We start from the raw sequence: 27834 nt of genomic DNA on the forward strand, positions 1-27834 counted from the left end.
AGGACACTAATGAAATGTATACATGCCATCTGTAAATGTTCTTTTACTCTTTGCTGTACTCCCTCCAAGTAACGCACTGTCAGCACACCTCTACCCCCTCCCCTCAACACTGGCCACACATACCTAGTAGTCCTGCTTTGGTCCAGGGAATGGAACACACGTGTCTGACAGCTTGGCAGTCCCAGAGTATTCTTCTATATGCAATGCCTTAATGTAAAGGGCATGAGTCAGAAGTTTGTAGGGTCCACAATGGGACTCTCAAAACAGTGCTTGATGGAGAGGACAGAAAGGAAGTCTTAATCATTTTTGTTAGTAACACAAGTTTGCCTGAAATGTCACAAGCCTTATGTAGAACATACAGTATGTGGTATAGTATTGCGGAGCTGTGCGGCTGGATCTGGCACATATATGCATGCAATAGTGGAGATTTCCATAATTACATCCAAAATGATTTTTAATTTTTTTTTTGTAACCAGGTATGAAATAAAACTGGTTGCTGTAGACAATATGCAATTTTGATTTACAGCCACTTTTATAATGTGTGCACTTCTTTAGGCTTGGCCTGCAAATGTACACAAAACAAGAGAACGCATACGGTAAGTAGAGCTGGTCAATGACATGTTAGTGATTTTGACTTGCCAAACCTTATTTTAACTGTACGCAGCTTGGAATTGGAACACTCAGGGTACGTTTCCACTACTGTGGCGCATTTTCTGCAAGAAAATCACGGCAACGAATCCGCATGTGGTTGCGGTTTTGTTGCCGTTTCTATGCGGATTTTCACGTGGAATCGCTCACGGTTTTCACAACGCTATTTTAACCATGTTAATGCCGGCAAGCATTGACATAGGTTTTTGAGCGGAAACGCCGGGAAAACTGCAAGACTAAAATGCTTGCGGTTTTCCTATTTAGTTACATTACCGACGAATCGTGTGCGGCGTGCAAATTCTGATGGTTCTGCCGTGCAGGTTTTTTCTGCACGACAAACCGCACAAAATCCCGCAGAAATGGAAACCGTCCCATTATTTGTAATGGGTTATGCAAATCTGCATGCAGAAAACACATGTAGATTCGCTGTAGTGGAAACGTACCCCTCAAATGCACCAGCTGATGAGTTTGATTGGTCAAGTTCCAGTCTGAATACAATTGCGTAAAATCAACATACGGTAACGGTTGCATCAGCTTGAAGTTATTAACACCTCATTGTCCATTTTTAATGGTAGACAAGAAGGATGGATAGGTATCTAGCTGTACTGTCAGTGACATTGAAATAATTGATATATTAATAACAATGATCATTCTTTGCTTGCAGCAAGAGTATTGGCGCATTGTTGAACAGAAATCTTGCCATGTTTCTGTGCATTGTGGAAAGGTTGACACAAACACTCATGGAAGTGGATTTCCTGTGGCTAAAGCGGAACCCTTTTCAAGGTGAGAAGACTATTTTATGCTCTTCCATGAGAAGAGAGATCAGGGTTGGCCAATGGGATGTAAACAATTTAGCATTGATGCAGGATTATGCAAATTGTGTATGCAAGTGTATGCAATTTGAAAATAGTCCAATTGAATTGATTGGACCATTGTCGTAAAGATGCACAAATTTGCATAATCCTGTATCAACATTTAATTATTTGCGCCTCATTGTCCATTCCTATGAGTGATCAGGAATTCCTTACATCTCCCCCTCGATTTTCATGTTTTCTTAGGCATGGATGGAATCTTACAGTCCTTCCTAATAATTCAGGATCCATCCTGCGACATCTTGGTGCTGTGCCAGGTAAGTGAAAGCTTGCAGACATGTGACATTACATGTTGTAAAAGAAATATGGCAAAACCGTTATGTTTGTAGTCATGACTATGAACCCATTTAGTGAAGGACAGGTAACAAATCATTTGTTGTTGAGTTACAGGATCTCAATGTCTTGTCATGCTGCTTGTAGTTTACATTTATAGTTTATCTTTCTGGAAAATGAGAGATCACTTCTAAATGCTTTCTGTAGACTACAGTGTTCTCCCCAGGCTCTTTTAGCCGAGTGCTCCACTCAGCTAATTTTAGTGGGCACCCAGCTGTCATCGGCTTGCCTCCAATGCTGTAAGCAGAGTTGCGCTGGCCCTTCATTTCCCCGTCATGCCCCACCCGGGTACTTTTTTATGCCACCCGGCGGGGAAAAAAATTGTGGGGAGAACCCAGTACTAGATACTGAAACTGTTCTTGGTTAGCATGTTTCTAAATAATATCAAATGTTGGGTCTAGCAAACCACTGAAAGACTATGAATAAAGCCCTAGTTCAGTTTCCATGTATTTTTCTCTGTTACATAACTTGCAGTCCTGTACATGATGTTGGCTCTCTGAAAGTTTAAGTTCTGCAGTATTATAAATGCATTTACCTGCTTTGTTGCGTCCTGTGGTTCTTACTCAAGTTACCATGAGATGATCGTGCAGGCTTGTTGGAGACACTGCTGTCTAGATTGCTGCCCCATACTGATGGCAGCACCCACGTTTCTGTCTGTTTGATGAGATTGTGCAGGGACAGGGTGGAGTGTGCCACAGTGGATGTTTTCTTACCACACCCTGTCATGGATAATAGGTCCACTCATGTGAGGGAAAACAAGGGTGGTGGGTGCATGCATGGAGGCAGGCTACACTAACTAATAGCTAGCCCCGCATCACTGCAACTCTCTAGACACCAAAGAATGCCCATGTAAGGCAGAGACATGGCCATGTAGAGCATGCCTCAGAGAACATCACTTATGAAGGAATGCTCTCTTTCCATCCGAAAAGCTGTTTATATGAAGACATCAGGGGTTATGTGACTTTAATCATAGAAGAGGTTAACTAGAGCTTTAGTACAGCTGCTGGCTTACCGGCAGCCAGAACCTGTGATATGCTAATCTCTGTTTTTGCCTCCAGATTGAGTCTAGTGCATATACTGTATGAGGAGAATGGTTTGCTCATTACTAGTGATAAATATCTTTCCAATGGTTGTCGCGGGATCATCTGGCTTGAGATGTTTCCTAGCCTTTATACTGGTGCACACCACACTTCCACACGCCTGCTTTCCAGGAGGTCATCTGAATGGCTGACTACGGACCTCTATGCAGGTGGTGCTGCAAACAGAAACCGATTAATAGTATTTAGTTATGAAGTAGTCAGATAATGAAGTTATGTGAGCAAGAGCTTCAGATATCTACATGAGATGCATGTCTGAATACCGTTGAAAAAGTAGAATGTGTATGTGCGTTCATGCATGCATGTGGCAATGCAAAATGCTCTTACATGGTTTATTGGATACCCATCTTTAGTGGAATCCAAAGAACATACGTTTGTATAATTCAGGCTTAAAGATGATGGGTTGTAGCCTCACATTATTTGTGTTTTTACTTAATGGTCAGTGTTAGTGCAAAGTACCAGCTTTTATAACAAGGTCTTTATAATATCTAATATAAAATTATGGCTTTTAATGGCAAAAAAAAATCTCTCAAAAGTCAGTTACGCACCGTCCATTCAAATCTATATATTTTTTTAATAAACATTTCTTGTCAACTATTGCCATTTACCATTAACTTACTAAGCATGTTCACCCTGGTATTTGCTAATAAATTGTAAATAATCATGGCTAATGTGTAGAAATATGTTTCTGAAAATGACATACTAGAATGAATATTAGTATTAACTACATGCTGCATAAAATGTCATAGCCTCATTGCTTTTCTTACTTGATGTAACTAGGCTTCCTTTTATCTAGATCTGAAAAGTAAATGCAGTGTTTCAGTTTTGGTCATATGATCACCGCTTATCTTTCTGTTTCAGGAGTAACCATTCCTTGGCTTAATATCGGCATGGTCTTTTCTACCTCATGCTGGTCTCGAGACCAAAATCACCTTCCATACATTGACTACTTACACACTGGTGCTGATTGCATTTGGTAAGCGCTGCTACCGGCCCTGTTGATGTTATGCCATATTACCTACATTGGGTCATTATGCTTGGTCCTCAGTTGCTTGGAGACATTGCTCTATGTCTTTGTATTGTTGTGCATGTATGTGCTTTCCACCAACATACTATTTAATCATCTCAAAGAGAACTGTAGGGAATTGGTGATGAACTTTATAAAGCACTGCATAGAAACCTGTTTAGTTAATGTCAGATCCTAGTCCAAAGTAAACTTAAAACATGAGCATCTACCATTTTCCTCTTGGAAACTATCTAGTGTTTACATTGGCATCTGTAATACATCTTGGCAACCAGCCTGTGTGCAGTGTGCACTGCCCTCCTATCAGAGTATGCCTCATGTACTTCCATCATAAAAAGTAATTCTGCTCATTGTCAGGTCCCTGGGTAAGTACACATTGCCTTCGTAACCCAGGGAGTTATGAACATGCTGTATGCTCAGTTACATAGCTGTTTACTCTGCTGCAGAGATTAGAACTGCCTCCTTGTATAACTGCTGGGTAAATATGGTGAAACAAACCATAATTCAATGGACGGTTCCTTACAGAGATACAGACTTGTTCAAAGAGTCCTGTTTAAAATCTGTTTTAAATATAGTACCCTGAAAAGTACCTTTAGATTTTTAATGCAAATAGAATGCTAAATTCTAGAAACTAGAAGAATTTCTACTTCTTCTTTCTTCCTTACAGGCTAAAGATGGCCATTAACGATCCAATTTCTAGCAAAAAATCATTTGAGCAATCAGATAATTCTGATTGGGAGTGAGTTATCGTAATACATCGATCACTACACCATCAATGAACCAATCTTTGCTTCCTATCTATCACAACCTGCAAGAAAATCCAAATTTTGGTTCAACAAAAATCCAATCGGACGACTGATTTTATATTCGTTCGTAATAGATTGTGCCCATTAATGGAGATTTACAACCAATCCGTTCAGAATTATCTGATCGCACAACGATTTTTTGCTAGAAATTGGACCTTTAGTGGCCACCTTTAATCTTCCCTACAGGCTTAAAATCTCAATGCTACTAGTTGCAGAGGATAGGAAAGGTGCATTCAAATACCTCATATTTCCCTCATCATCCAGCAATCATGTGATTTCTTCAGCTTCGACTACCAAACTGTGTTGTGCACTCCACAAGACAATGGCATTCTGGGCCATACTCCTCAGCCAAAGTCGTTGCACAAGGTCAAGGGAGTGGCACTACGCACCATAACCCCTCCCATAAGTCAGTGTGCTACATCATTAAACCATCTACCTAGGATGCAGTGGCCTGCTTTTGGAGGGTTAAGGGAAGAGATAAAGGAAGAGGAGTCCTCTGGCTGCTGGGTGAAGATGGAAATGATATATTTATCTTTTTTCCCCCCACACTACATTTAATGTTTTCTTTCTTGGGTTCTTTGTAAAACGACATAAAAAATACATTCTTCTATGGCCTGAATGATCCATCTTAATAGTTTCAGCAACAGTTTGATATTTGTACAGGCATCCCTCTTTAGTGCCTGTCAACACTGTATGTAGCAATTGGATGCAGTGGCATTTTTCAGCTGATTATGTTGCCCCTGAGCACAGTGGGAAGATGCCTGCTTTTCCTCCCCATCCCTCTCTTTATGACAGTACATGTAGTTTGGCCAAGCAAGCATGATTTCAACAAATATAAACAAGAATTTCTGCTAACAAAGACCGATATCAAAGAATAATCAAATCAGACAGAAATCAATTGTCCCATAATGTCCGATCGAATTTCAATTGATTTTGACCTGAAACTGATCAAAATGATCGGTTGAACCAGACAAAAAAATTTAGTCAAAGGGGGATGTGGTGAAGCGATGGTCGATCGGCTGTGCATAGCGTTGCATTGAACAGTTGCAACACTGCAGTTCCATCGATTTTCAGTAGAGTTCCTGATGAAATGTACTGAAAATCGATGTGCTGTGTTTGGTATTAGGAATTTACCCCTCTTTAAAGAGAGGAATCTTTTATCCACACCAGGCTGCAATCTATTAGTGTATGGCTACAGGCTTCAATCTATTAGTGTATGGCTAGCTTAACAGTGACCTGACCTTACCAGCTGATCACAGCACCTTCAAAGGATATGAGCGCACAACGGATCCAGTGAATCAATGTGTAACTAGTAGATGCACTGTTTTTTTCTTAGATCGGTGGGACTTAAAACAACAGCATGGTCCATTGTCTCTCTTTTTTTTTTTTTTTTTCCTAGCATGCTCCTATGTTCTGTCTGTTAGATCTGTAGAACCCCAACACTTTACATTTCCTGTTCATGCCAATAAAATTGTCAGTATGCCCTAGTATCTTTTCTGTTTGTAAATCTACAACACCCAGCATGTCCCTTTGGCATCTCTTCGTACATCTATCGGTCCTAGCAGACTTCATTAGTTTCTCCTGCATCTGCAGCAAAAGTCTCAGCATTTGTGCCTTCCATGTCTGAATACATCTAAAAGTCCCAGCATGCTCTACTGTTGTATCTCCGGGGTCCTTAGAAATACTGCTCTTATAATGTCCCACTGATCCTTCTCCTACTTCCATAAATAAAATTCTCAACATGCTTTCCTGGCAAATTTTCTGCTTACATAATATTTTAAATCCCAGATTGCAATGCTGCTCTCTTCACTCTTTCTTGTGTTTTCATGTGTCCTTACATACCATCCCATATTCATGTCTCCTGTTTACAAAGGTCATAGATATCCTACAGGGGAAACTTTTATGTCCACATTACACACAAATGCAAATGCAAAGCTATAGTACAAGTACAACAAGGCATAGGCCCTATACAATACCCAAAACATCATGGACCAAGGTGATGGGATTTGGCAAGAGGTGCAAAATAGACATTCATGTAAAAAGTTTTATAAAACCCATTAAAAACTATCATTCTGGCAGCCAAATGGGTCACTACAAAATCCTGGAAATTGCCTAATCTCGTACTTGAATAGGTCATTAGAAAAGCTACTGAAATTTGGACCAATGAGTGTTTGGCAGTGAGAGCAGAAGGCAAAGAATCACAAGCCAAACTAATATGGGACTTCTGGAAACAAGGCTCTTTACTGCCATAAGATTGATTAGCCATAGCAGGAACAGAAGACAGTTTTTATTGCCCAAGCTTATGTAAATAAAATAAATGTTCTATACACTCCAAAGTTCCTCCTTCCACTTTGCAGCAACCATACACATATCTTTGCATATTCAACATAACAGTGCCGCCCCAAACATCACAGATCTGTTTATTTTCTGTTCAACACATTGTATAATATGAGTAATGGTATTGTGTGTACTACTCCCACAAGTCAAACAATGAAGTGGCTCCTATCACAATAACGCTTCTAAATATTGTAATGCTTCTCGTCTGAATCTTATCACGCTATACCCACGACCTCTGTTGCTTTACCTGAAATCTAGCTCATACATCATGCGCATAGACTTCCCAGCACATGTGCTGTTAGTGCAAATTGCCCCTTGACAAGGAAGACAAACTGAGTAAAAAGAGTGTAAAGAAAAAGAAAATAAATTGCTTATCCAAAATCTACAAAGAGGAATGATGCATGGAATAATGCATAAGCCAATGACCTAAAATGATGTGATAACGTAACTGGGACAGTGTTCACCTCACAATACAGGGGGCTTGATTCACAAATGCGTGATAACTCATAACCCGACCCTTACAGGGGAGAAAAGTGGAATGTTACAGACCAGCCACAGGTGTCTTCCTTTGTTTAAGGCACCACAAGAGGTTTCCTGCTCCTCTCCAGTCTCCGCTGATTGCTCAGGCAAGCCCTGTATGACATGGCAAGCACATTTTCATGCCAAGCGCTGCAAACATACTGAGATCACGCTGTACTTCCAGTTATCATCTATCCTACTGTGTATAGGTATTATAAGATCTTAACTCCATAATAGGTTTGGACCTTCTCATGCATGATAACATAGTTTTCAGTGTTGATATAAACAATAAAAATATGCTTGTGGTGGTTTTCTTTTTCATAAATGGAATGCTAGTTCTAAAGGTGTCATATTGACTTGATCATGCAAACAACATGCTGTACGTTGGAGGTTGTGGGATCTGCTCATGAAAAAGGAAAGTCTAGAAAAAAGGGAGAGGGGCTTCATATGGAAGGTTAATTGATGCCTATTGGGGTTCCATGTGGAAAATGGAAGCTACTGTGTATGGAAACGTTCTAAACATGGAACACGGGATGGGCAACATATTGGTAAGTCGACTTATTCCCCCAAATTGTCTTAAAACTGTTAGGAACAATTACTGCTGAAGTCAGGGCTATATAAATGCATAACAACAATGCAGTTTGTCTGGGATGGGAAGGCAAAATTATAGCTCTGTTCCTGATTACACTATTAAACTATTAACTATTAAATTATTGACCCTTTTTATCTCTTTCCTGCTCTCAGAAGCCATTTTCTGCTAGGAAAGTGGTTTATAGTTGTAATTTCTTATCAGTGAGGGTCACACTGTAGTCTGACCCAGTCCTGACTCAGACAGGAAGTTGGAACTGCCACTTATATACCTTTTGTTTAACTGTTCAGGCAGAGAGAAAAAAAGGAACACAGCATAGTTATTTGTGTGCTAAGCACTGTACATACACATGTCTATCTTATCATGTCACATGTCACCTGCGGTAGCCTTTAATGCTGCTATGAGAGACTGATGATGCATTTTGTTTTCCTTTCTGCTTTTCAGTGACTAACACACGTGTACTATATGTAAAAGGGTTGTTTTTATGCAGTGGTTTTACTCTGTTGAATTCTACTGTTTGGGCATTAATAATGCTTTCAGTTCTCAAAATTCACAAATGTAAAAAAAGACACCCAGTTAATTTGGGTTTGATTGAGCACTACTACCGATAGTAGAATATTGGTAACATTTTCCATATACTAACTAACCTATACCTCACACTAACCCCCCACCCTACACTAACCTCTCCTGACTACATTTAACACTAACCTCCCCCTTACCTATGCCTAACACTACTGACATGAGTCCTGTGTCACACACCATAATCACCTGCTTCACTCAAAATATGTCCCTAAATGGTATAATGATCATCTTCTCAAATTGTTTCCTAAATAGCTATTCTTGGAAAATTACTTTGCATCTAACTGTTGGTCAATTAAAGTGAATTTTTTTTGTTCATATTTTTTAACTATACACCGAATATCATGATGCTGAATCAGGGCTTGTGTTTTACAGGTATTGCATTCCTGCTGAGGAAGAGAGCAAACTTGACAAAGTGGTACACACTCTACTCCAAGCCAATGGTACTCCTGGTCTGCAAATGCTTGAAAGTAACGTCATGGTAAGCCTTTGGTGTTACACTGTGTATATAGCATATAGCCCATAGATTTCAGTCTGTAACCAATAAAGTTCATTCAGGGCATGGCCAGGACTCTCTCAGTATATGTTTACAGATATTTTTACTCACTATATTACTGTAGATATCTCCTCCTATTGGTTTGCAGTGTTGCTCTGTTATTTTTCACTGGAAACATATTCTGTTGCCATCCATTGTTATCTGCACCTAAGGAGATTTACGCCAGTATGTAGTCATAGGGGTGTTGGCTTCTATTTTTAAAACATGGCTGCAGTGAAAATCAGTGGTGTAACTAAGGAGCTATGGGCCCCGATGCAAGTTTTACATGGGGCCCCCCAAGCACTCTATACATAACAATTGATATGGCGCACCAAAACCTGCCAAGGACAACCAGTGTCAGAGATGCAAGAGGGGGATGGGGAAGAGTGTGTTAAGCCATTACTATTATTCAAAGCATCTATAGAAGTGATTATTACCAGCACAGAACCAATAGAGAGCTAATACTGTGATAGAGGGTGGACCCTTCGGGGCCCCGATGCGGTGGCTACCTCTGCACCCCCTATTGCTACGCCACTGGTAAAAAATACTTATTTAGTTTTGCGTAAGTTGTCGGAGGCTAAGAACGTGTCAGTTTTTTATTCCTTTTTGTGTCCCCCATGGCAGAGGTTTTCCTTTACGACCTTGTTACTGTGAGCAGAGTGTTGTGATCGGAAATACAAACCGTAATAAAACCTGTGATATTGCAACATTCTACAGGCTATTAGAGGAACGTGTTTATTGCTGCAGGAATGCACATAGATAGCAATTCAAATCTGGCATGGGCTTTTTTACCTTTACCCACTTTATGCAAAACAAAAATAGAGGTGTTTAGGTTTTTTGGTGTCTGTCATTCCACCAAGTGTGTTCATTGTAATTGTTATGTATGGTGTTTATACACTTTGTTGAGCGTGAAGTGTTCATTGCCTTAAGGTGCATTCTCACACGCAATAATTATCGTCCATACGGATCGGGACTCGATCCTCCTGGCGACAAAACGAAGCTTAAAGCTCCTTACCCCACTCTGGCCTTCTTTGGCCAGGGTAAGAAGGTAACAACACCCACCTTTGTTGCTGTTTCAAGGACGTGTTGGGGCAACTGTACACACACTAGATTCTGAGACCGCCCCAACCATCGGCCTCTGCCAAGTTTAGCCTAGTGTGTGTACAAGTCATAAGTGCTGGTCTTTTTTTGCATTGTGAAGAGTTTACTGTCTAGTGCAGACAGTAATTTGGCAGTGTTCATCTGCTGTTTCTTAACTATCAATGTGGTACAGAAGTGATAGGCTCATCTTCCCCCTCACCGGCAGTATCTCACATCTCAGCACTCTTCCATAGGTCAATTATGCTGCCTGATTTTGGACATTTTTTGCTATTTTAGGACAATCCACAGATACGGCTTCTTTGTAGGTTGCCTGTGGTTTCTCTTTATGTGAAAGATTAATGAAAGGCAAACCCTGAAAAGACAAAAAAAAAAAAAAATCATTAAATCTTAGTCTACCTAAACAATAAGCATGTTACGTTGGTCACCGTAGACAATGACATCCGTTTTATTAAATGTCATTGTCTGCTGTATGAACAAATGCATGTGATGATAATCTAATGCACCAAGCTGGCATAATGCTGGTATATTTCAGAGCTAATTAAGCTAAAATTCAGTGAAGAAAACTCAGGGGCTAGATGACTGAATGATTCCTTAAAGAGTTAAGCTCAGGTTCCCAGAGTGCATAGGCTCTGAGTGGCATGGCAACCGTGAACTGGAGTAAACTAAATTTGGTACCTACATTTAAGAGCGCATTATGCTTCATCTGGTCTCCATAGACCTGTAGGCTTAAAGCCCAGCTGTTCAAAGCAGCCTCATTTGCAATTGCAAGGATACAGAGAGCCTTTTACCCTTTTTGATTTGTGTTTCTAAAACCGCCTGGTGAAACAGCTCATACATCTGCTGCAGAGTGCTGTAATGTCATTGGTCAAGGGCATGTCTCCCATTTTCTGACTTTAGGTTACAGAACGGGGATGATAATCCAGTAGTAAGCAGTGTATGAGGAGGGTAACTACTTGCTGGAGGAAGCTGGACCAGCAGAGTGGCTCTATAGTATATGCTATGGGAATTCCTGTCAGTTTTAGATTCCTTTTAATCAGGAAAAATGATTAAAGCGGTTGCTCATACTCCTATGTTTAATGCATATGGCGGTTTGCATTAGATAGAAATCCACAATGTTTTGTGCGTAGCATTTCTCTAATTTGTTGCTGTTTAATGGACAGCTGCCCAAACCCCTGCCTCTATCCCACCACCAACCATATCATGAGGTAGTCGGGGTAATCTGGGATGAGGTACCAACTATTCTTTCCCTGGGTGCACAGAGACATCTTTATAAAAGGGCTAAATAAAATTGTAGTGAAAAACATTTCTTCTCACAGGCAGGGCATAATGCTGAGCCATGTGAGATGTGAAAAGTGTTAAATGCTTTGACATACTGAACACTGAGGAATTGTTGAGTTGCAGTGCTGGCTACAAAGTGTAAATATTTCTCAACAGAGGGAGGAGGTGGGCAGAATTGTGTTGTGGTAGCAAATCCCACTTCACTGGCAGCTAGGAGTTAAAGGATGCAACCAGCCAGGTACTTTCAGTATATTTGTTGCAAAACAGACATGCAATTCACAAAACCTTGTGCGTTTCTGTTGTTCCTGAACTTAAAGAAAAAAAAAAAAGATAACCAGAACCAGGACCTTTAACTTTTAAAGGACAACTGTAGTGGGAGGTATATGGAGGCTGCCATATTGATTTCCTTTTAAGCAATACCAGTTGCCAGGCAGCCCTGCTGACTCTCTGCCTCTAATACTTTTAGCCAAAGACCCTGAACAAGCATGCAGCAGATCAGGTGTTTGACATTTTTGTCAAATCTAACAAGATTAGCTGCATGCTTGTTTCTGGTGTTATTCCGACACTACTCAGCCAAATAGACCAGCAGGGCTGCCAGGCAACTGGTATTGTTTAAAAGGAAATAAAAGACTTTAAAAGACTTTCTAGGTCAATGCAGGTGCAGTGATTAGGCTACGTTGTACAGTTAGACTTTTGTGCTAGAAAGACAGATTAATATGATAGAGCAAAATGGATTTATGAAGAGCTACATTTTTTTTTTATAAAGCTATAACATAAAGCTGCTTTTGTAGTGTATTTGGACTTAACTAAAATATCTGACAAATATCCTGAAGGATACTGAACATAAATGAAGGCCTATTTGTTTAGGAAGTAAAATATAAATGTTTAGAAAACTGTCCTGAAACTCTGCTTCAGTCAGCAATCCAAATACACCTATACAGATCACTGATGTAGACCAAGCTAGTCTCAAACACGTCCAGAAATACTGAGGGGCCTTTTTCCACTGCATAGCTGAATCGCAAATCGCTAGTGATTTTAAAATCGCTATAGTTGCTACTTTATCATAGAATTCATGAGAAGTATTTTCCACTATAGTGATTCGATTTGCAAATCGCAATCACTTTCTGGAACGATTTTAAGAGGGATAATGGAATGCAAATTAAAAATCGCAATCGCATAACAAAATTGAAAAATCGCAATTGCTGACGTATGCAATTGCGATTGCTAGTGGAAAATTAGGACTTGTGCGCGCATTTTTCCGATCCCATGTAAATCACAAAACTCAAGGGCGTTTCACAGTGATGAAAATCGTAGAAGCCTGCCCTTCAGTACCTTTATTGTAAACAGCAGTACACTGTAAAAATAAAATAAGCATATTTTTGTTGTTGGTTCCTGTATTATTGTAAAAATGTTTATTCATATAATGATTGGAAAGCCTGCCATGCACAATTATGTCAGTGAAGTACAGAACAGGATCTAGAGATTCCTCTGTCATTGATGGTTTGCGTAAGAACTGACTGGCCATTAAACCGTTCTAGAGCTCAGCGTCTTATATCACAGCTGTCTTTCTGCAGTCTAAACAAAATGTCAGTCATGGCCGACTGTTAAGTGGGGGAGGGACGGGTAGGCAGCATCTCATCCAGCACAACATCCAGTACTGTCTGCATGAATATTCTCAAGAGCCAGGCTGATTGTGTTCACATGCATCCTTATTGCAGATCTCCCCAGAGGTGCTTTGCAAGGAGGGGATCAAGGTGCACCGTACTGTACAGCAGAGCGGACAGTTTGTTGTCTGCTTCCCAGGATCCTTTGTGTCAAAAGTGTGCTGTGGCTACAGTGTTTCTGAAACTGTGCACTTTGCTACCACCCAGTGGACAAGCATGGGATTCAAAACTGCCAAGGTATGTATACAATTTGAGTGTTGGCAAATGTAATAATCCTCTGTTGTTTGTATGGCACAGTTTGTTTTTATCATGCTGTATATTTTCATGAATTGTGATAAATAAGTCAATCATTTTCCCACAGTTGCTATATCTCTTTCAGAGACTTTAAAGATCTAGATAAAGATATGTATGGATATCTAGCAATGATGGGCAAATTCGACCAAGAGACAGATCTCTCTTGTCGTATCTGATTAGAGAGAAATCTGTCGGCTGCCCATACACCGCAGGCCAATTTCCGATTGATTTTAGCATGAAAAGTCCACTGTATTTATACATTACCTGTCCTATGTCGCCCACTGCTCGGTGCCCATCTGTCTTACGTTAGCGCTATACACGCAGCCAGTGTTTAGGTCGTGTGTGACGTCACACATGCACCACTTGCTATATGCCAGTGGTATGTATAGCGCTAGTGGAGCAGCAGGATTCCGAAGACCGATAGGCAACATAGGACAGGTAATGTAGAAATGCAGAAAGGGGGGGGGGGGGGGGGTACAGGGGGAACTGCGCCGGGGGCAGGGACGGATCTAGACCAAGTTGCGCCTGGGGCAAGGTCAGGTTTTGGCGCCTAAAGGTCAGGTTTTGGCGCCTAAACTGCCATTCCCCATCCAGTTTTGGTGCCTAAAGATCAGGTTTTGGCGCCTAAACTGCCATTCCCCATCCAAATTTTGCCGCCTTTTTAAGAATTCAACAAACTGCGCCTGGGGCAAGATACCTGCCTGCCCCCCCCCCCCCCCAGATCCGTCCCTGGCCGGGGGTTTTGTCGCTCGTCCCCATATCGCTCGCAGTTACCGCCGCACACACTATCGACCACAAAAGCAGACATCTTGCAGCATGTCTGATCAATATGTGCCTAAAATTTGTGTCCTCGTCGATCGGGCATGCACTTGGCGGCACCAGTTTTCATTTGATACCATAATTATCGAATCGGATGGTCGATTGGCTGCCAAGTTGAGCGATGTATGGCCACTTTAAGATGAAAAAGAGAGTGACTTTTGATTTGACTAGCTTCCCTTGCTATTCTCACCATCATTTCCATATTTTTAAAGGACCACTATCGCGAAAAAATGTACTTCTTATTTGTATGTTATTACATGTATTTTACATTTTACATTTCTTCCAGAGTAAAAAGAGCCATAAATTACTTCTCTCCTATGTTGCTGTCACTTACAGTAGGTATTAGAAATCTGACAGAAGCAACAGGTTTTGGGCTAGTCCATCTCTTCATGGAGCATTCTCAGCAAGGCCTTTATTCTTTATAAAGACTCTACCTGAAAAGGATTTATACAAAGATGCTGGCCAGCCTCCCTGCTCGCTGCACACTTTTTTGGCAGTTGGATGGAGCAACTGCCATTTGCTAAGTGCTTTTGAAAATAATAAAAACCTTGAGATTCCCCCATGAGGAGATGGGCTACTCCAAAACCTGTTGGATCTCTCAGATTTCTACTTCCTACTGTAAGTGACATGGAGGAAAAGTAATGTATGGCTCATTTTAATCTGGAAGAAGCTTGCTTACTTTGAATGTGTTTACATGCATTTTAAATGTTACGATTTTTGCGATAGTGGTCCTCTAAGAACCAATGAATGAAACCTTGTTACAATCAGGAACTTATAATGATCTCCGCTTTAGTATTTCTTTCCTTTCCAGTGCAATGCCTGCATATCCTATTGCCTGCATATCCTATAGACAGATACAGTATCACTGTTCTCCTCTTCACTGACCTGTGACTGCAGATATTTATACTTTCCGCAACCGCTCTGCATCTTAATGCTGCAAGTCAGCAGAGAACTAGCGATAAGTCAGTGAAGCATTAACATTAATCTCTTCTGCACGTTGCTGTTTTTCTCTCAGCAGATTTCTCATCATGATTTTAAACTAAAGCCGCTGTAATGTAGAATAATGTAGAATAATGTAGATAAATTACATAACTTTTAAAAATGCTTTCCATTTACCCCACACTGCCAACATTTCTCAGTCTGGCATTGCTGCACAGAGTAAGGCCCCGTTCACACTGCACGCGTTTCCAGCCGCGTTTTGGAAACGCGTGCAGGTGGCCGACACGCACGACATCAGACAATGCATGCAGTGCAATGTCTGATGTTCACACTGCATGCGTTCCGGACCTGTGCGGTCCGGGAACGCATGCTGCACACATTTTTTTGTAAAAACGCGTGGCTGTCCCATTCACTTTTCAGTGATGGGATCAGCCACGCAACGCATATGAACGCGGATGGCGTGCGTTCGTACGCGTTGCGGTCCGCATGCGTTGCGGTCCGCGTTCTGCAGTCTGAACGGGGCCTTAGACAGCTCATGTGTGACATCTTTCCAGAATGACTCAGCCCTGTAACATATTGCTTGATAGCACAGCTCACACCTGCACACTGCTTGCAGCACCTGAGCTGAGCAGGAAGATTTACTGCACAGGATTTGACCTCCTTTTTTTTTTTTTTTTCTTTTTTTTTTCCTCTCCTGCACAAGCGTTCCACCTGCTGAATATGTCATGTATTTTCAGGAAATGAAACGTCGACACATTGCAAAGCCCTTCTCCATGGAGAAATTACTGTATCAGATTGCAACAGTGGAGGCAAAAAAGGAGAACAGTCCAACTCTGGACACCATTTCTTCTCTGCTCGGAGAGCTCAGGTAATAGCATTGGGGCGTTATACATGTGTACCTTGCGACTAACACACTGTTTCTCCTTTTGTTGCCTTTGAACAGCTTTAGGCATGGAGGTCACAGTGCTGGATGCAGAGGAGCGTCCAGTACTGTGTCATTTCGTAGCTGGAACCTTCTGTTCCCGTCTGCAGGGGCAGAGTTTTGCATCGCGGCAAAACTTTGTTTACAGTTTAAATACTGAGCTATCTGGAATTTGCCGGGGCTCAGATAGTACCAGAAACAAGCGACTGCCTTAAAAGTCCTGAGGAGGTCCATTTTACCTCACTTCGATCTACAAACTGAGAAATGGGACAGCATTTTTTTTCTCTAACGCTGCCATAATTTGGCGCGTGAACTGTCCCCTTTACGGAAGACTGCTCTAAGTAAGCCAAAATATGTCGGTGCAGGCTTGCCAAAAGCAGCAATACTGCGTGTTCTATTCCCTAGCCTAGCAATGCTTCCAGGTGTTCTGTATGTCATGTTTCCTGTGTAATTCTGTTTTTTTTTTTGTCTACTATATAGTGCGATACTTTCCAAAGGTGACTGGTGAACATTGACCGTAACTATTTATGCGGTTTTGTACTTTGAAACTGTCCATTGGCTAGCCCATCCTTTTGTATTGATCATTTCAAAATACAGTGTAACAGCAGCATTTTTTTTTACATATGGGCTCAATTCACTCTGAAAGTGAGGTATTTAAAGTTATGATGGCTCTCTTCTTCTGCCCCATACCCAAAAGGGACACAATGCAATTTCAGACCGGAATCCATTTTTATTGTAAGCCAGGATTTTTGACCATAAAAATGAACATTTGTGAGGTGCTAAGCAGATAGGAAAGGACTACGGAACCGTTTGCAAAGAGTTTTCTTGTTTTTTTTTCATCTTTAAATCTAATGAGCTGGCACAGAAGGAGAAAAGCTATTACAGTTTCAAGTACCTGTGAAATGAGTCCATGAGGAGAAATATGTTGCTATGTCTATGGCCTGTGTGCTGCATATCTGACGCTTGCTATTAACTAATACCTTTTCTTTCTAGGTGAAACGTGTCACTTTGTTAATTGTCACTTTGTCCTCATTACATAGCAGTAGGAGCAGAGGCGTCACTAGGGTTGGTGTCTCACGGTGCGGTAACTCATGGTGTCACCCCCCCTCCCCAAGGACCTCCTCCTCCTTCCTAGCCGTAATTATTAGCCTTCGGGTTCAGGCCCCCCTCCCCCAGATAACAACGGTAAGTCTATTTTGCTGCATGCTCCCCAGCCGAAGACCGCAGTAATAGGTAGCCTCTGTGTTTGTGTGGTTGTGTCTCCTCCCCCCCTCCCCGATTGGAGTAACTGTTTGTGCCCCTCCCCCAACACCAAAGAGCAGTAGCAAGTTAGCCTTTGCTCTGTGCCCCCCGCCCTCCCCAGATAGCAGTAATAGGTAGCCTTTGCTTCGCGCTCACCTCCCTCTCAGATAGCAGTAGTCACTCTGCATCCCCCCATATAGAAGTGTTAGCCTTTATGCACCTCATCCCTTCCCATAGGATGTGTGTGTGTACAGCCCCCCCCCCCTTAAAAAACATCTGGCAGCTCCCACATCATAAACTTTCCCTCCCACCTTAAAGGTGCTCCTATGTGCAGAAAACTTCTCAAATGAACTCCCCCCTTAGGGAGGGTCATTAGTTGTGTGCCCTTTTGTGGGGCAGTGTGCATTTGCTTACCTATGGGGGGCTGCTTCGTAGCCCACCTGTCTATATGGAATCCACCATCTTCTGCATCACTATGCAGCAGGTTAAAGTTTCCGCAGTGATGTCTTCCTTCTCTGTCCGCTACCGTGCATACCGGGGATGTGTGATGCATGCCGGGAGATGTAGTTCATCTCCCTACCAGGAGATGTAATCACAGCAATGAGAACTACATCTCCAGGCATGCATCGTGTCCCCGGCTTGCATTTCGGTGAGCAGTGAAGCAGAACATCACTAGGGGCGACTTCAGCCTGTAGTTCTGCGGCACAGGGACATAGAAAATGTCTCCTTATAGACTACTGAGTAGTTCCCATAGGTAAGTAAAAGCATCCCAAAAGCCCACACATGTTGGAGAAGTTTTAAAAAAAAGTTTGTGCAAAGTTCTTTTTAAGCATTATGTCTGATGGAGGTGGGGAGGGGGGGGGGGAGGAGGTTAGACCGACAACTTTCCTCCCACCTTCTCCTAGTGCCCTCCTCCTTTACTCCCCTATAGGCAGAGACTAGCACAGTGGGCGTGCTTTAGAGTCTTATTACCTCCATGTCCCGAGTACAGACCATTCTTTTTTTCAGCCGCCCACTCTTTACTTTCTGCTCCTACTGCACATCACATGACACAACGTGCAGTAGAAGCAGATGTGGCAACCAAGTGGCTGCAGTGGAGGATGGTTAGGACTTGGGAGACAATTGGTATGGTAAGGCACTAAAGCACGCCCACTGCCCCAATATCTGCCTATAGGGGAACAAAGTAGGGGAGCCCTGGGAGAGGGAGGGAGGGAGGGAAGAATTCGGACCCCCCTCTTCACATCCCTTCCTAAATTGCAGCCAGAGGCTGGAGCCTCGATCACCTCTGTTAGTGTGTCACTCTTTTCAAGGTGACACCTGATGTGGCCCGCACCCCTCCACTCCACCCTTGTGACGCTAAGTAGGAGAGCTGTGTAGTCTGGGCCAAGTGATGAGCCGTGCAGTTTCTGATTTTCTCTTTTCTTGGTTAGGGACACAGAGTTGAGGCAGAGAAAGGAGCTCTTTGAGGCGGGTCTCCACTCTTCTGCAAGATATGGGAGTCATGACACCAGCAACTCTACAGAAGATGGGAAGAAAAAACCTCGTAAATGGCTGCAGTTAGAGACATCCGAGAGAAGATGTCAGATTTGCCAACATCTTTGTTATCTTTCTATGGTGAGCTACTGGCTGTCCTGCTTTCCTCAATACTATTGAATAGAATCTCTGCTGGATCCATGAATGTACTGTATATCATCCAAGAAAAGTGTGTAATGAAAGCATAGTTGCTATTTTTGACCATAATATTTTCCCCCATCGGATACAACAGGAAAAGTGCTGTGAGATCCAACTGGTGGAGTAGTTGATCGTTCTGCTTATCTGTGCCTCCTGATTGCACCCGTGCTCATTCCTGACCACCACCCTCCTGTTGAGCCATGCAGTACTCTTATGTATTTTCCAATAACAAGTCAGCTGCTCTGACTGTCTAAATCACAGGAGGGGAGGAGAGACAGTAGGGGTCAAGATGAGGTAGAGGCATGGTTGAGCTGCACAGTGAAATCTAAAAGATGGATTATATTATGCATAAGATGTAGGAAAATCTAAATGTTTACAGTTGCCATACTCTGGTGTGATGGTGTCATTCTGCTTCCAGCGTGAATGGGCTCCTCCTAGAGGAGTGTAGTTAGACTGTTGGCTCCTGGTGACACCATAGTAGGTTTCTTGAGCATTTGTGGAAAGACATCTAGTCAGAAAATGTTTTACTTTGTGCTGTTTTACTTTGGTGTGTGCGGTGCAGAATAAAAACCTAGCCAGGGTAAGGTGTGGATAAATATTATTATTACTGGTGATCAAACAGATATGAAGTTTTGTTATTACACTTTAGAAAAATGGTGAGCAGCAAGATAAATTAGTAAAGTTAATGTGGGTACCAGGGGTAATGTGTTAACAGGGGTAACATGTGAAGGGCCTGAAGCCTGACTAGTGACCATTTAGGAATGATCAATGTTCAGCTCTGCTCTGCTGTTCAGCTTCTGGCTGAGTAGTGTGTACTTCTCTATGGAGATGGAAAGGGGGAGACAGGCAAGCATCATCACACTGTAGGCAACAAGCACTGGGGTACAGTAATCTAACTGAACGCATCACCACCACGGAAGCTAGTGATGTTATGGGACACCTCTTCATATTTTAGATTTCAGACCAAAACATTTATCAATTATAGATGTGGCTGAGGAAAAACGTTGGTGTGTATGTTGCTTTATTGTGTGTTATCCTCTGACCTATGTTGATGAAAGCTGGTGTTTTGCCCCCGTTATGTAGTCCCTCTGTGACTCCCAGCTGCAGGAGCTTGTGTTACGTGTTGCCACCTTGTATACAGACATGTACCTGATATGCCTCTGTCTGCTTTGCCATGTAAGGTCGTACAGGAGAACGAGAACGTGGTGTTCTGCTTGGAGTGCGCGCTGCGCCATGTGGAGAAACAGAAGTCGTGTCGAGGATTAAAGCTGATGTACCGATATGATGAGGTGAGGGATAAATGCTGCTATTAGCACTGCTTTGCATCAGCTATCAGTGTAATGTTACCTTTAGCGACCTCAAGTAAACTGAATCATCACACATTCTGATCAAATGTACGTTATTATTAATTTATTAAAAAAAAAACAAATGAAGGGGAAGTATTGTTAGAATACAAGGCACTGTTAGCCTGTGTGGATGTCTGAGGGATACTATGACTGAGGTAGATTGCTTCTCAGTAGATCTGGAATCGCGTGCATGTGAAAAAGGGGCACAGAAATTTGGGCGCAGGGTGTAGCTGAAAGATGGCTCACCCTGGTTTTGCAAATTTTCCAGCTATTTTAAATACTGTTCCCCTACTGATAGCCTAACTGGTTTGGGGAAGACATAATTCGGGCTCCAACTATTGCTGGCGGCCGAAATTACAGAGTTTATATCGTGATATGGGCTCCGGCTATTGCTGGCACCCAAATGACTTAGTGAGTGACGCTATAGCCATAATTCACATTACAGCCTATAACAATGCGCAAATTACCTGTCTCCCCTGAAGCAGCAAATAAATGCTTTGTCACGGCCAAAACTTTAGCAACCCCTTTACAACAGCTTTTTAACCACTATTGCAGCAATGGCCTAGTTCCTAATTTCTCTAATAAAGCTCTATTTGTTCCCTTATAAGATCCCCCTCTGCTCTCTAATAAGGTACCCTCTATTTCCTAATAAAGTATCATGTTCACTTATAAGCTATCATCTATTTCCTAATAAGGTACCATTTGTTCTCTGATAAGGTACCATCTGTTCCTTTTGTAAGAGTTTCCAGATCACATGTAACAACCATGGTTGTAGAGTCATTGTTGTATAGAAGTAATAAAGGTATTCCAGCCAGCATTTCTAAGGAAAAAATTGTTTGATTCAAAATTATTCCACCAGTTCAGGAGCACATAGGGCCCCTTACTAAAGGTAACACAATAACTTAAACTCAGATTACCCTACAAGCCAAAAAGGATCAGAATTTAAGTACTGTACCCCCAATATATTCCACCTATACAATCATACAGAAATTGTGCAGCGGAGTGCTACGTATAGAGAAAGTGTGCAACAGTTGACCATTTGGTGTAATTAAAGGTGAGAAACCATGAAATTAAAAGTTACCTAGCAACTTCCTAGTTTTTAATTCAGTTGCTTACTTTTGATTACATCACACAGAGCATGGTCCCATATTGACAGAGGCGCTATATCTGGCTCTTGACCCGACTTTGCTCCCTCCAAAAATTGTTTGCCTGAAGAAGCGGGACTGTTACCCGTGAAACGCGTTGCACTTTTGGAGCTCATAATAAATGTTACTTTAAACTTGAAGTAACCTGCCCGTTGTCTGGCCATTTTTTCAGAAGGGAGGTGAGTCCACCCACTTCCCCCTTTTTAACAATTTTAACTAATTTTACTCTACTTGGCGCCTCTGTTGTTATACCACATAATTGTTTAGTCCACCCTTGGTGGAGGGGTGTATCCCCATTTCCTTCTATCTACAGTGAGCGACTTCTTAACCCTGAGCGGGGTCAGGTTACAATTCTCCCCGTCTGCTTATCCAGTGGTTGCCTTGGAGGCGACCCGTCCTTGTGAGTATAACCATTGTGCGTGTTTGCATCAGACATCACCTCATTAACATACTACACCATATTGGGCTCTCGGTTCTCCCCCTTTCTTTCAAGCATGGTCCCATATTGGACCACTCTCTCCATCTTGTAGCACACCATTACTGAATGGGTGAGCTATACCAAGGCTAATTCAGTTCTAATCCTGGATTAAATATGAATCAACAAACACACTAAATATGAATCAACAAACACACTTAGGACTGAGTACATCCTCATTGCTTGTCTACCTTGGGTGGTGTCATCCACCAATCAGATTACAGCAACCCCCTGAAAACTTCTGACTGCTAAAGTCTGATGCGGTGCAGATTTTTTAAAAATGAAAGATGAGTTTTATACTTGACTACACTGGCTTCCATGCTCTTGACGTGTAACTATGTGCACTACTCAAAAAAACAGTTTTAATGGCTTCTGAACCTGTGATTACTGTGAGCCAATAGCAGTGATCACGGGGAGCAATTGTGAGAAAAAGGGTTTTGTCCTTAAAGGGAAGGTTCAGGGAGGAGGTGCCCTCGCCGCCGCTCCGCAGGCTCCCGGTGGTCTCCGGTGGCGCGCCCGACCTGGCCAGGCCGGCTGCCAGGTCGGGCTCTTCTGCGCTCCAAGGCCCGGAACTTCTGCGTCCCACGCCGGCGCTCTGACGTCATCGGACGTCCTCCGGGCTCTACTGCGCATGCGCAGAACTACTGCGCATGCGCAGTAGAGCACGGAGGACGTCCGATGACGTCAGAGCGCCGGCGTGGGACACAGAAGTTCCGGGCCTTGGAGCGCAGAAGAGCCCGACCTGGCAGCCGGCCTGGCCAGGTCGGGCGCGCCACCGGAGACCACCGGGAGCCTGCGGAGCGGCGGCGAGGGCACCTCCTGCCTGCCACGGGCTGGAGGAAGCCCCAGGTAAGTGGAATTTGATTTTTATTTTTTGCCCACCCTCCCTGAACCTTTCCTTTAAAAGGATCCTAAAGTCAAGGGATAAAAATGAGTTTCACTTACCTGGGGCTTCTACCAGCCCCCTGCAGCTGTCCTGTGTCCAAGCAGCCACTCACGGTTGCTCCTGCCTCCTGCCGTGAGTACATTTTAAATCGGCGCTGGTAGACTTGGGCGCAGGATACAGCGGTATATGGCTGATCCTGCTTCTGCACAAGTCCGGGCCGATTTAATTACTATTCCCCCTCCAGGCCGCCATGGATAGTGGGGGAATGAAATAATTCGGCTTCCAGCGATTGCTGGAGGCCGAATTATTATGTTTTTAAGCAACCTCGGCTCCATCTTCTGACAGAGCCGACGTTACTCACTGAGCACTGCAATAGGAGTGATTCCTATTGTAGTCTATGGAGGCGCCGGCTGCGCCCAAATCTAGCAGCGCTGAAAAGGTTGCTTAACCACTTGCCGACCGCACGCTTATACCGTGCGTCGGCAAAGTGGCAGCTGCAGGACCAGCGACGCAGTACTGCGTCGCCAGCTGCAGGCTAATTAATCAGGAAGCAGCCGCTCGCGCGAGCGGCTGCTTCCTGTCAATTCACGGCGGGGGGCTCCGTGAATAGCCTGCGGGCCGCCGATGGCGGCTCGCAGGCTAAATGTAAACACAAGCGGAAATAATCCGCTTTGTTTACATTTGTACGGCGCTGCTGCGCAGCAGCGCCGTAAGGCAGATCGGCGATCCCCGGCCAATCAGCGGCCGGGGATCGCCTCCATGTGACAGGGGACGTCCTGTCACTGGCTGCACAGGACGGATAGCGTCCTGTGCAGCCTCGATCGCCGGGGGGGGGGGGGCAGCAGGTAGGAGAGGGAGGGGGGAATTTCGCCGCGGAGGGGGGCTTTGAGGTGCCCCCCCCCCCCCCCCGCATCACCCAGCAGGCAGAAGAGATCAGACCCCCCCAGCACATCATCCCCATAGGGGGGAAAAAAGGGGGGCAATCTGATCTCTCTGCCTGCTACCTGATCTGTGCTGGGGGCTGCAGAGCCCACCCAGCACAGATCAGTAAAAACAGCGCTGGTCCTTAAGGGGGAGTAAAGGGTGGGTCATCAAGTGGTTAAAAAACACAATAATTCGGCCTCCAGCAATCGCTGGAAGCCGAATTATTTCATTCCCCCACTATCCATGTCGGCCTGGAGGGGGAATAGTAATTAAAACGGCCCGGACTTGTGCAGAAGCAGGAACAGCCATATAGCGCTGTATCCTGCGCCCAACTCTACCAGCGCCGATTTCAAATGTACTCTTCTTGAGAACCGGCAATATCACAGGACGGTTGCAGGGGGCTGGTAGAAGCCCCAGGTAAGTGAAACTCATTTTTTTCCCTGCACTTTAGGATCCCTTTAACCACTTCAGCCTACAGTGTCGAGAATCGTATGCATCCAAGCAACGGTCACCTCTCTTAATTCGCCAATAACTTTATCGCTACTTATCACAATTAATTGATCTATATCTTGTTTTTTCCGCCACTAATTATACTTTCTTTGGGTAGTACATTTTGCTAAGAATTTTTTTTCTAAATCTATTTTAACAGGAAGATTAAGAAAGAAATGGAAAAAATTCATTATTTCTCAGTTTTTGGCCATTCTAGTTTAAAATTAATACATGCTACCGCAATTAAAACCCATGTATTTTATTTGCCCATTTGTCCTGCTTATTACACTGTTTAACCACTTGAGGACCCACGCTTTACCCCCCCCTTAAGGACCAGCGCTGTATTCTGTGATCTGTGCTGGGTGGGCTCTGCAGCCCCCAGCACAGATCAGGTAGCAGGCAGAGCGTCCAGATCGCCCCCCTTTTTTCCCCCCTATGGGGATGATGTGTAGGGGGGTCTGATCGCTCCTGCTGGCTGAGGTTTGTGGGGGGGGGGGGAACCTCAAAACCCCCCTCCGCGGCGACATTCCCCCCCTCCCTCTCCTACCTCCCTTTCCCTCGGAGATCAGAGGCTGCACAGGAACGGATCTGGTACAACGCTGCTACTGTTAGCAGCGTTGTACGAATGTAAACAAAGCGGATTATTTCCGCTTGTGTTTACATTTAGCCTGCGAGCCGTGATCGGCGGCCCGCAGGCTATTCACGGAGCCCCCCGCCGTGAATTGACAGGAAGCAGTTGCTCGCGCGAGCGGCTGCTTCCTGATTAATTAGCCTGCAGTCGGCGACGCAGAACTGCGTCGCTGGTCCTGCAGCTGCCACTTTGCCGACGCGCGTTATGAGTGCGCGGTTGGCAAGTGGTTAAATTATGTTCCTATCACAATTTATGGCGCCGATATTTTATTTAGAAATAAAGGTGCATTTTTTTCAATTTGCGTCCATCACTATTTACAAGCTTATAATTTTAAAAAAATTAATAAGATACTCTCTTGACATGTATATTTAAAAAATTCAGACCCTTAGGTAACTATTTATGTAGGTTTTGGTTTTTCTTAATTGTAATTTTTTAATTTATTTTTTAATTAACCACTTGCCGACCGCACGCTTATACCGTGCGTCGGCAAAGTGGCAGCTGCAGGACCAGCGACGCAGTACTGCGTCGCCAGCTGCAGGCTGATTAATCAGGAAGCAGCCGCTCGCGCGAGCGGCTGCTTCCTGTCAATTCACGGCGGGGGGCTCCGTGAATAGCCTGCGGGCCGCCGATGGCGGCTCGCAGGCTGAATGTAAACACAAGCGGAAATAATCCGCTTTGTTTACATTGTACGGCGCTGCTGCGCAGCAGCGCCGTAAGGCAGATCGGCGATCCCCGGCCAATCAGCGGCCGGGGATCGCCGCCATGTGACAGGAGACAGCCTGTCACTGGCTGCACAGGACGGATAGCGTCCTGTGCAGCCCGGATCTCCAGGGGGGGCCAGGTAGGAGAGGGAGGGGGAGGATTTCGCCGCGGAGGGGGGCTTTGAGGTGCCCCCCCCCCCCCGCAACACCCGGCAGGCAGGAGCGATCAGACCCCCCCAGCACATCATTCCCCTAGTGGGGAAAAAAGGGGGGCGATCTGGTCGCTCTGCCTGCACGCTGATCTGTGCTGGGGGCTGCAGAGCCCACCCAGCACAGATCAGCTAAGACAGCGCTGGTCCTTAAGGGGGGGTAAAGGGTGGGTCCTCAAGTGGTTAAAAAATGTATTTGGGTAATTTTAGTTTGGGAGGTAAATAGCTAATTTTAGATGTAATATAATGTAATTATTTATTTAAAAAAAATGTGGGTGCAGTTTACTATTTGGCTACAAGATGGCCACAGACCAAAAAGTCCTGGAGCGTACGATCACGCTACCAGGAAGTAGAAAGAGGCTGTAAATTTTTTTTGGGGGGAGGGCAGAAATATGGCGCTCTCTGATTAGAAAGCGTTGGTATTTCTGCGGGGGACTTAGAGCGGTGAATGGGAATTATATTCCCATTTACTGATCGGGAGGCAGTGGGAGCGCGCCCGATCGCACGCACCAGCACAGTCTATCTGGACGGATATATCCGTCCAGATAGACTTAAGTGGTTAAGGACAAAAAGTTTTTTCTCACATTTGCTCCCCGTGATCACTGCTATTGGCTCACAGTAATCACAGGTTCAGAAGCCATTAAAACTGTTCACATGGCCACAAAGGGGTCAACCAATTGGTATTTGGTTTGCGGCCCCTATGTTGTTTCAACTGCTAAATATAACACACACAGAAACTTGTGTAACTACTGCTACCCAACCCAGACTGCATGTGTACTGACATATATTAAGTGTCCCATGCCTTTTAGAGATCGAAGTGTATGTGGTGTGTGTCACCACAGGGAATGGTAGGAGTCGGACCCTAAAGTGGTTACTTAAAAATTGTTCAAAAGCATTTTTTTTTAAAGAAAAATAGTAAATCGCATTCACAAATCAAAATATAATATTTGTTAAGAGCACCGCCTGCTGGGCTGAAGTAAGGTTTCATTTTGCTGCAGTGCAATAAAGATTGCTTCAATAAGAGCAATAGAGGTCAGTATTAGTCCATAGTACAGAGATTACATTTCTGCTGTTGGAGATGCTTGGTGATTTTCTCGAATAGATAATTAGCACAGCACAGTCTCGTTTAGTGACCCGTCTTGATGAATACCTTAATAGCCAGTGCTGGTCAACCTGCCACTCTACTCTTAGTACCCCCTCCCCTCTCTATAGACCAGCACAAGCTGTTCAGCCAGCAGTTAGTAAATTCATACAGCATTTCATAAACATTTATTGGTGAAACCCGTTTCCCTGTTTTTTAGAGTTCTGCTACCACTCCTGCCCCACAGATAAACTGCTAATTCTGAAAACAGGTTTTGGAAAACATACCCTTGTTTATGATGACAGACATTGAGTATGTGCTCATGTCTATAATGTGTGGGGACAGAGCAACCAGTGGTCTTAGAAATATATGCTGATTAATGACTAGTAGCCAAATTAGCGCCTGATAGCATCTGCCTGACTGCCACCTGCCACCATTTTCCCTTCAGATGCTGCCTGCATTGTCCCTGTAGAGTAGATTACCAGTTGCTGAAATATCCTCATTTTTTGTAACATTTAGGATTCAATTTAAAATATTAACGTAGCAGACATTCAGTCTGTTGTTATTATTTAGATAGGGGGTTCATTAGTGTATAGCCAAGTCATTACATCCTGCATGTGCAATGCTTGTCACTAGAAGCAGCCAAGAACATTTACCTGCACACGCCTTTATGTTCAG

At 43.6% G+C, this 27834-nt stretch overlaps 1 protein-coding gene across 1 annotated transcript in view; it reads left to right on the forward strand.

Annotated features, from left to right (window-relative positions):
• Positions 1 to 27834, forward strand: part of JARID2 (jumonji and AT-rich interaction domain containing 2) — a 221212-nt gene that overhangs the window by 186965 nt on the left and 6413 nt on the right. Inside the window, exons 10-17 of the mRNA XM_068236929.1 lie at positions 1313 to 1431; positions 1707 to 1777; positions 3812 to 3926; positions 9180 to 9285; positions 13437 to 13619; positions 16172 to 16302; positions 19029 to 19212; positions 20451 to 20558. Of these exons, the coding sequence (XP_068093030.1) occupies positions 1313 to 1431; positions 1707 to 1777; positions 3812 to 3926; positions 9180 to 9285; positions 13437 to 13619; positions 16172 to 16302; positions 19029 to 19212; positions 20451 to 20558 (1017 nt within the window). The remainder of the gene's footprint in view (positions 1 to 1312; positions 1432 to 1706; positions 1778 to 3811; positions 3927 to 9179; positions 9286 to 13436; positions 13620 to 16171; positions 16303 to 19028; positions 19213 to 20450; positions 20559 to 27834) is intronic.

This window comes from Hyperolius riggenbachi, chromosome 5 (assembly GCF_040937935.1).
Source record: "Hyperolius riggenbachi isolate aHypRig1 chromosome 5, aHypRig1.pri, whole genome shotgun sequence".
Lineage (NCBI taxonomy): Eukaryota > Metazoa > Chordata > Amphibia > Anura > Hyperoliidae > Hyperolius > Hyperolius riggenbachi.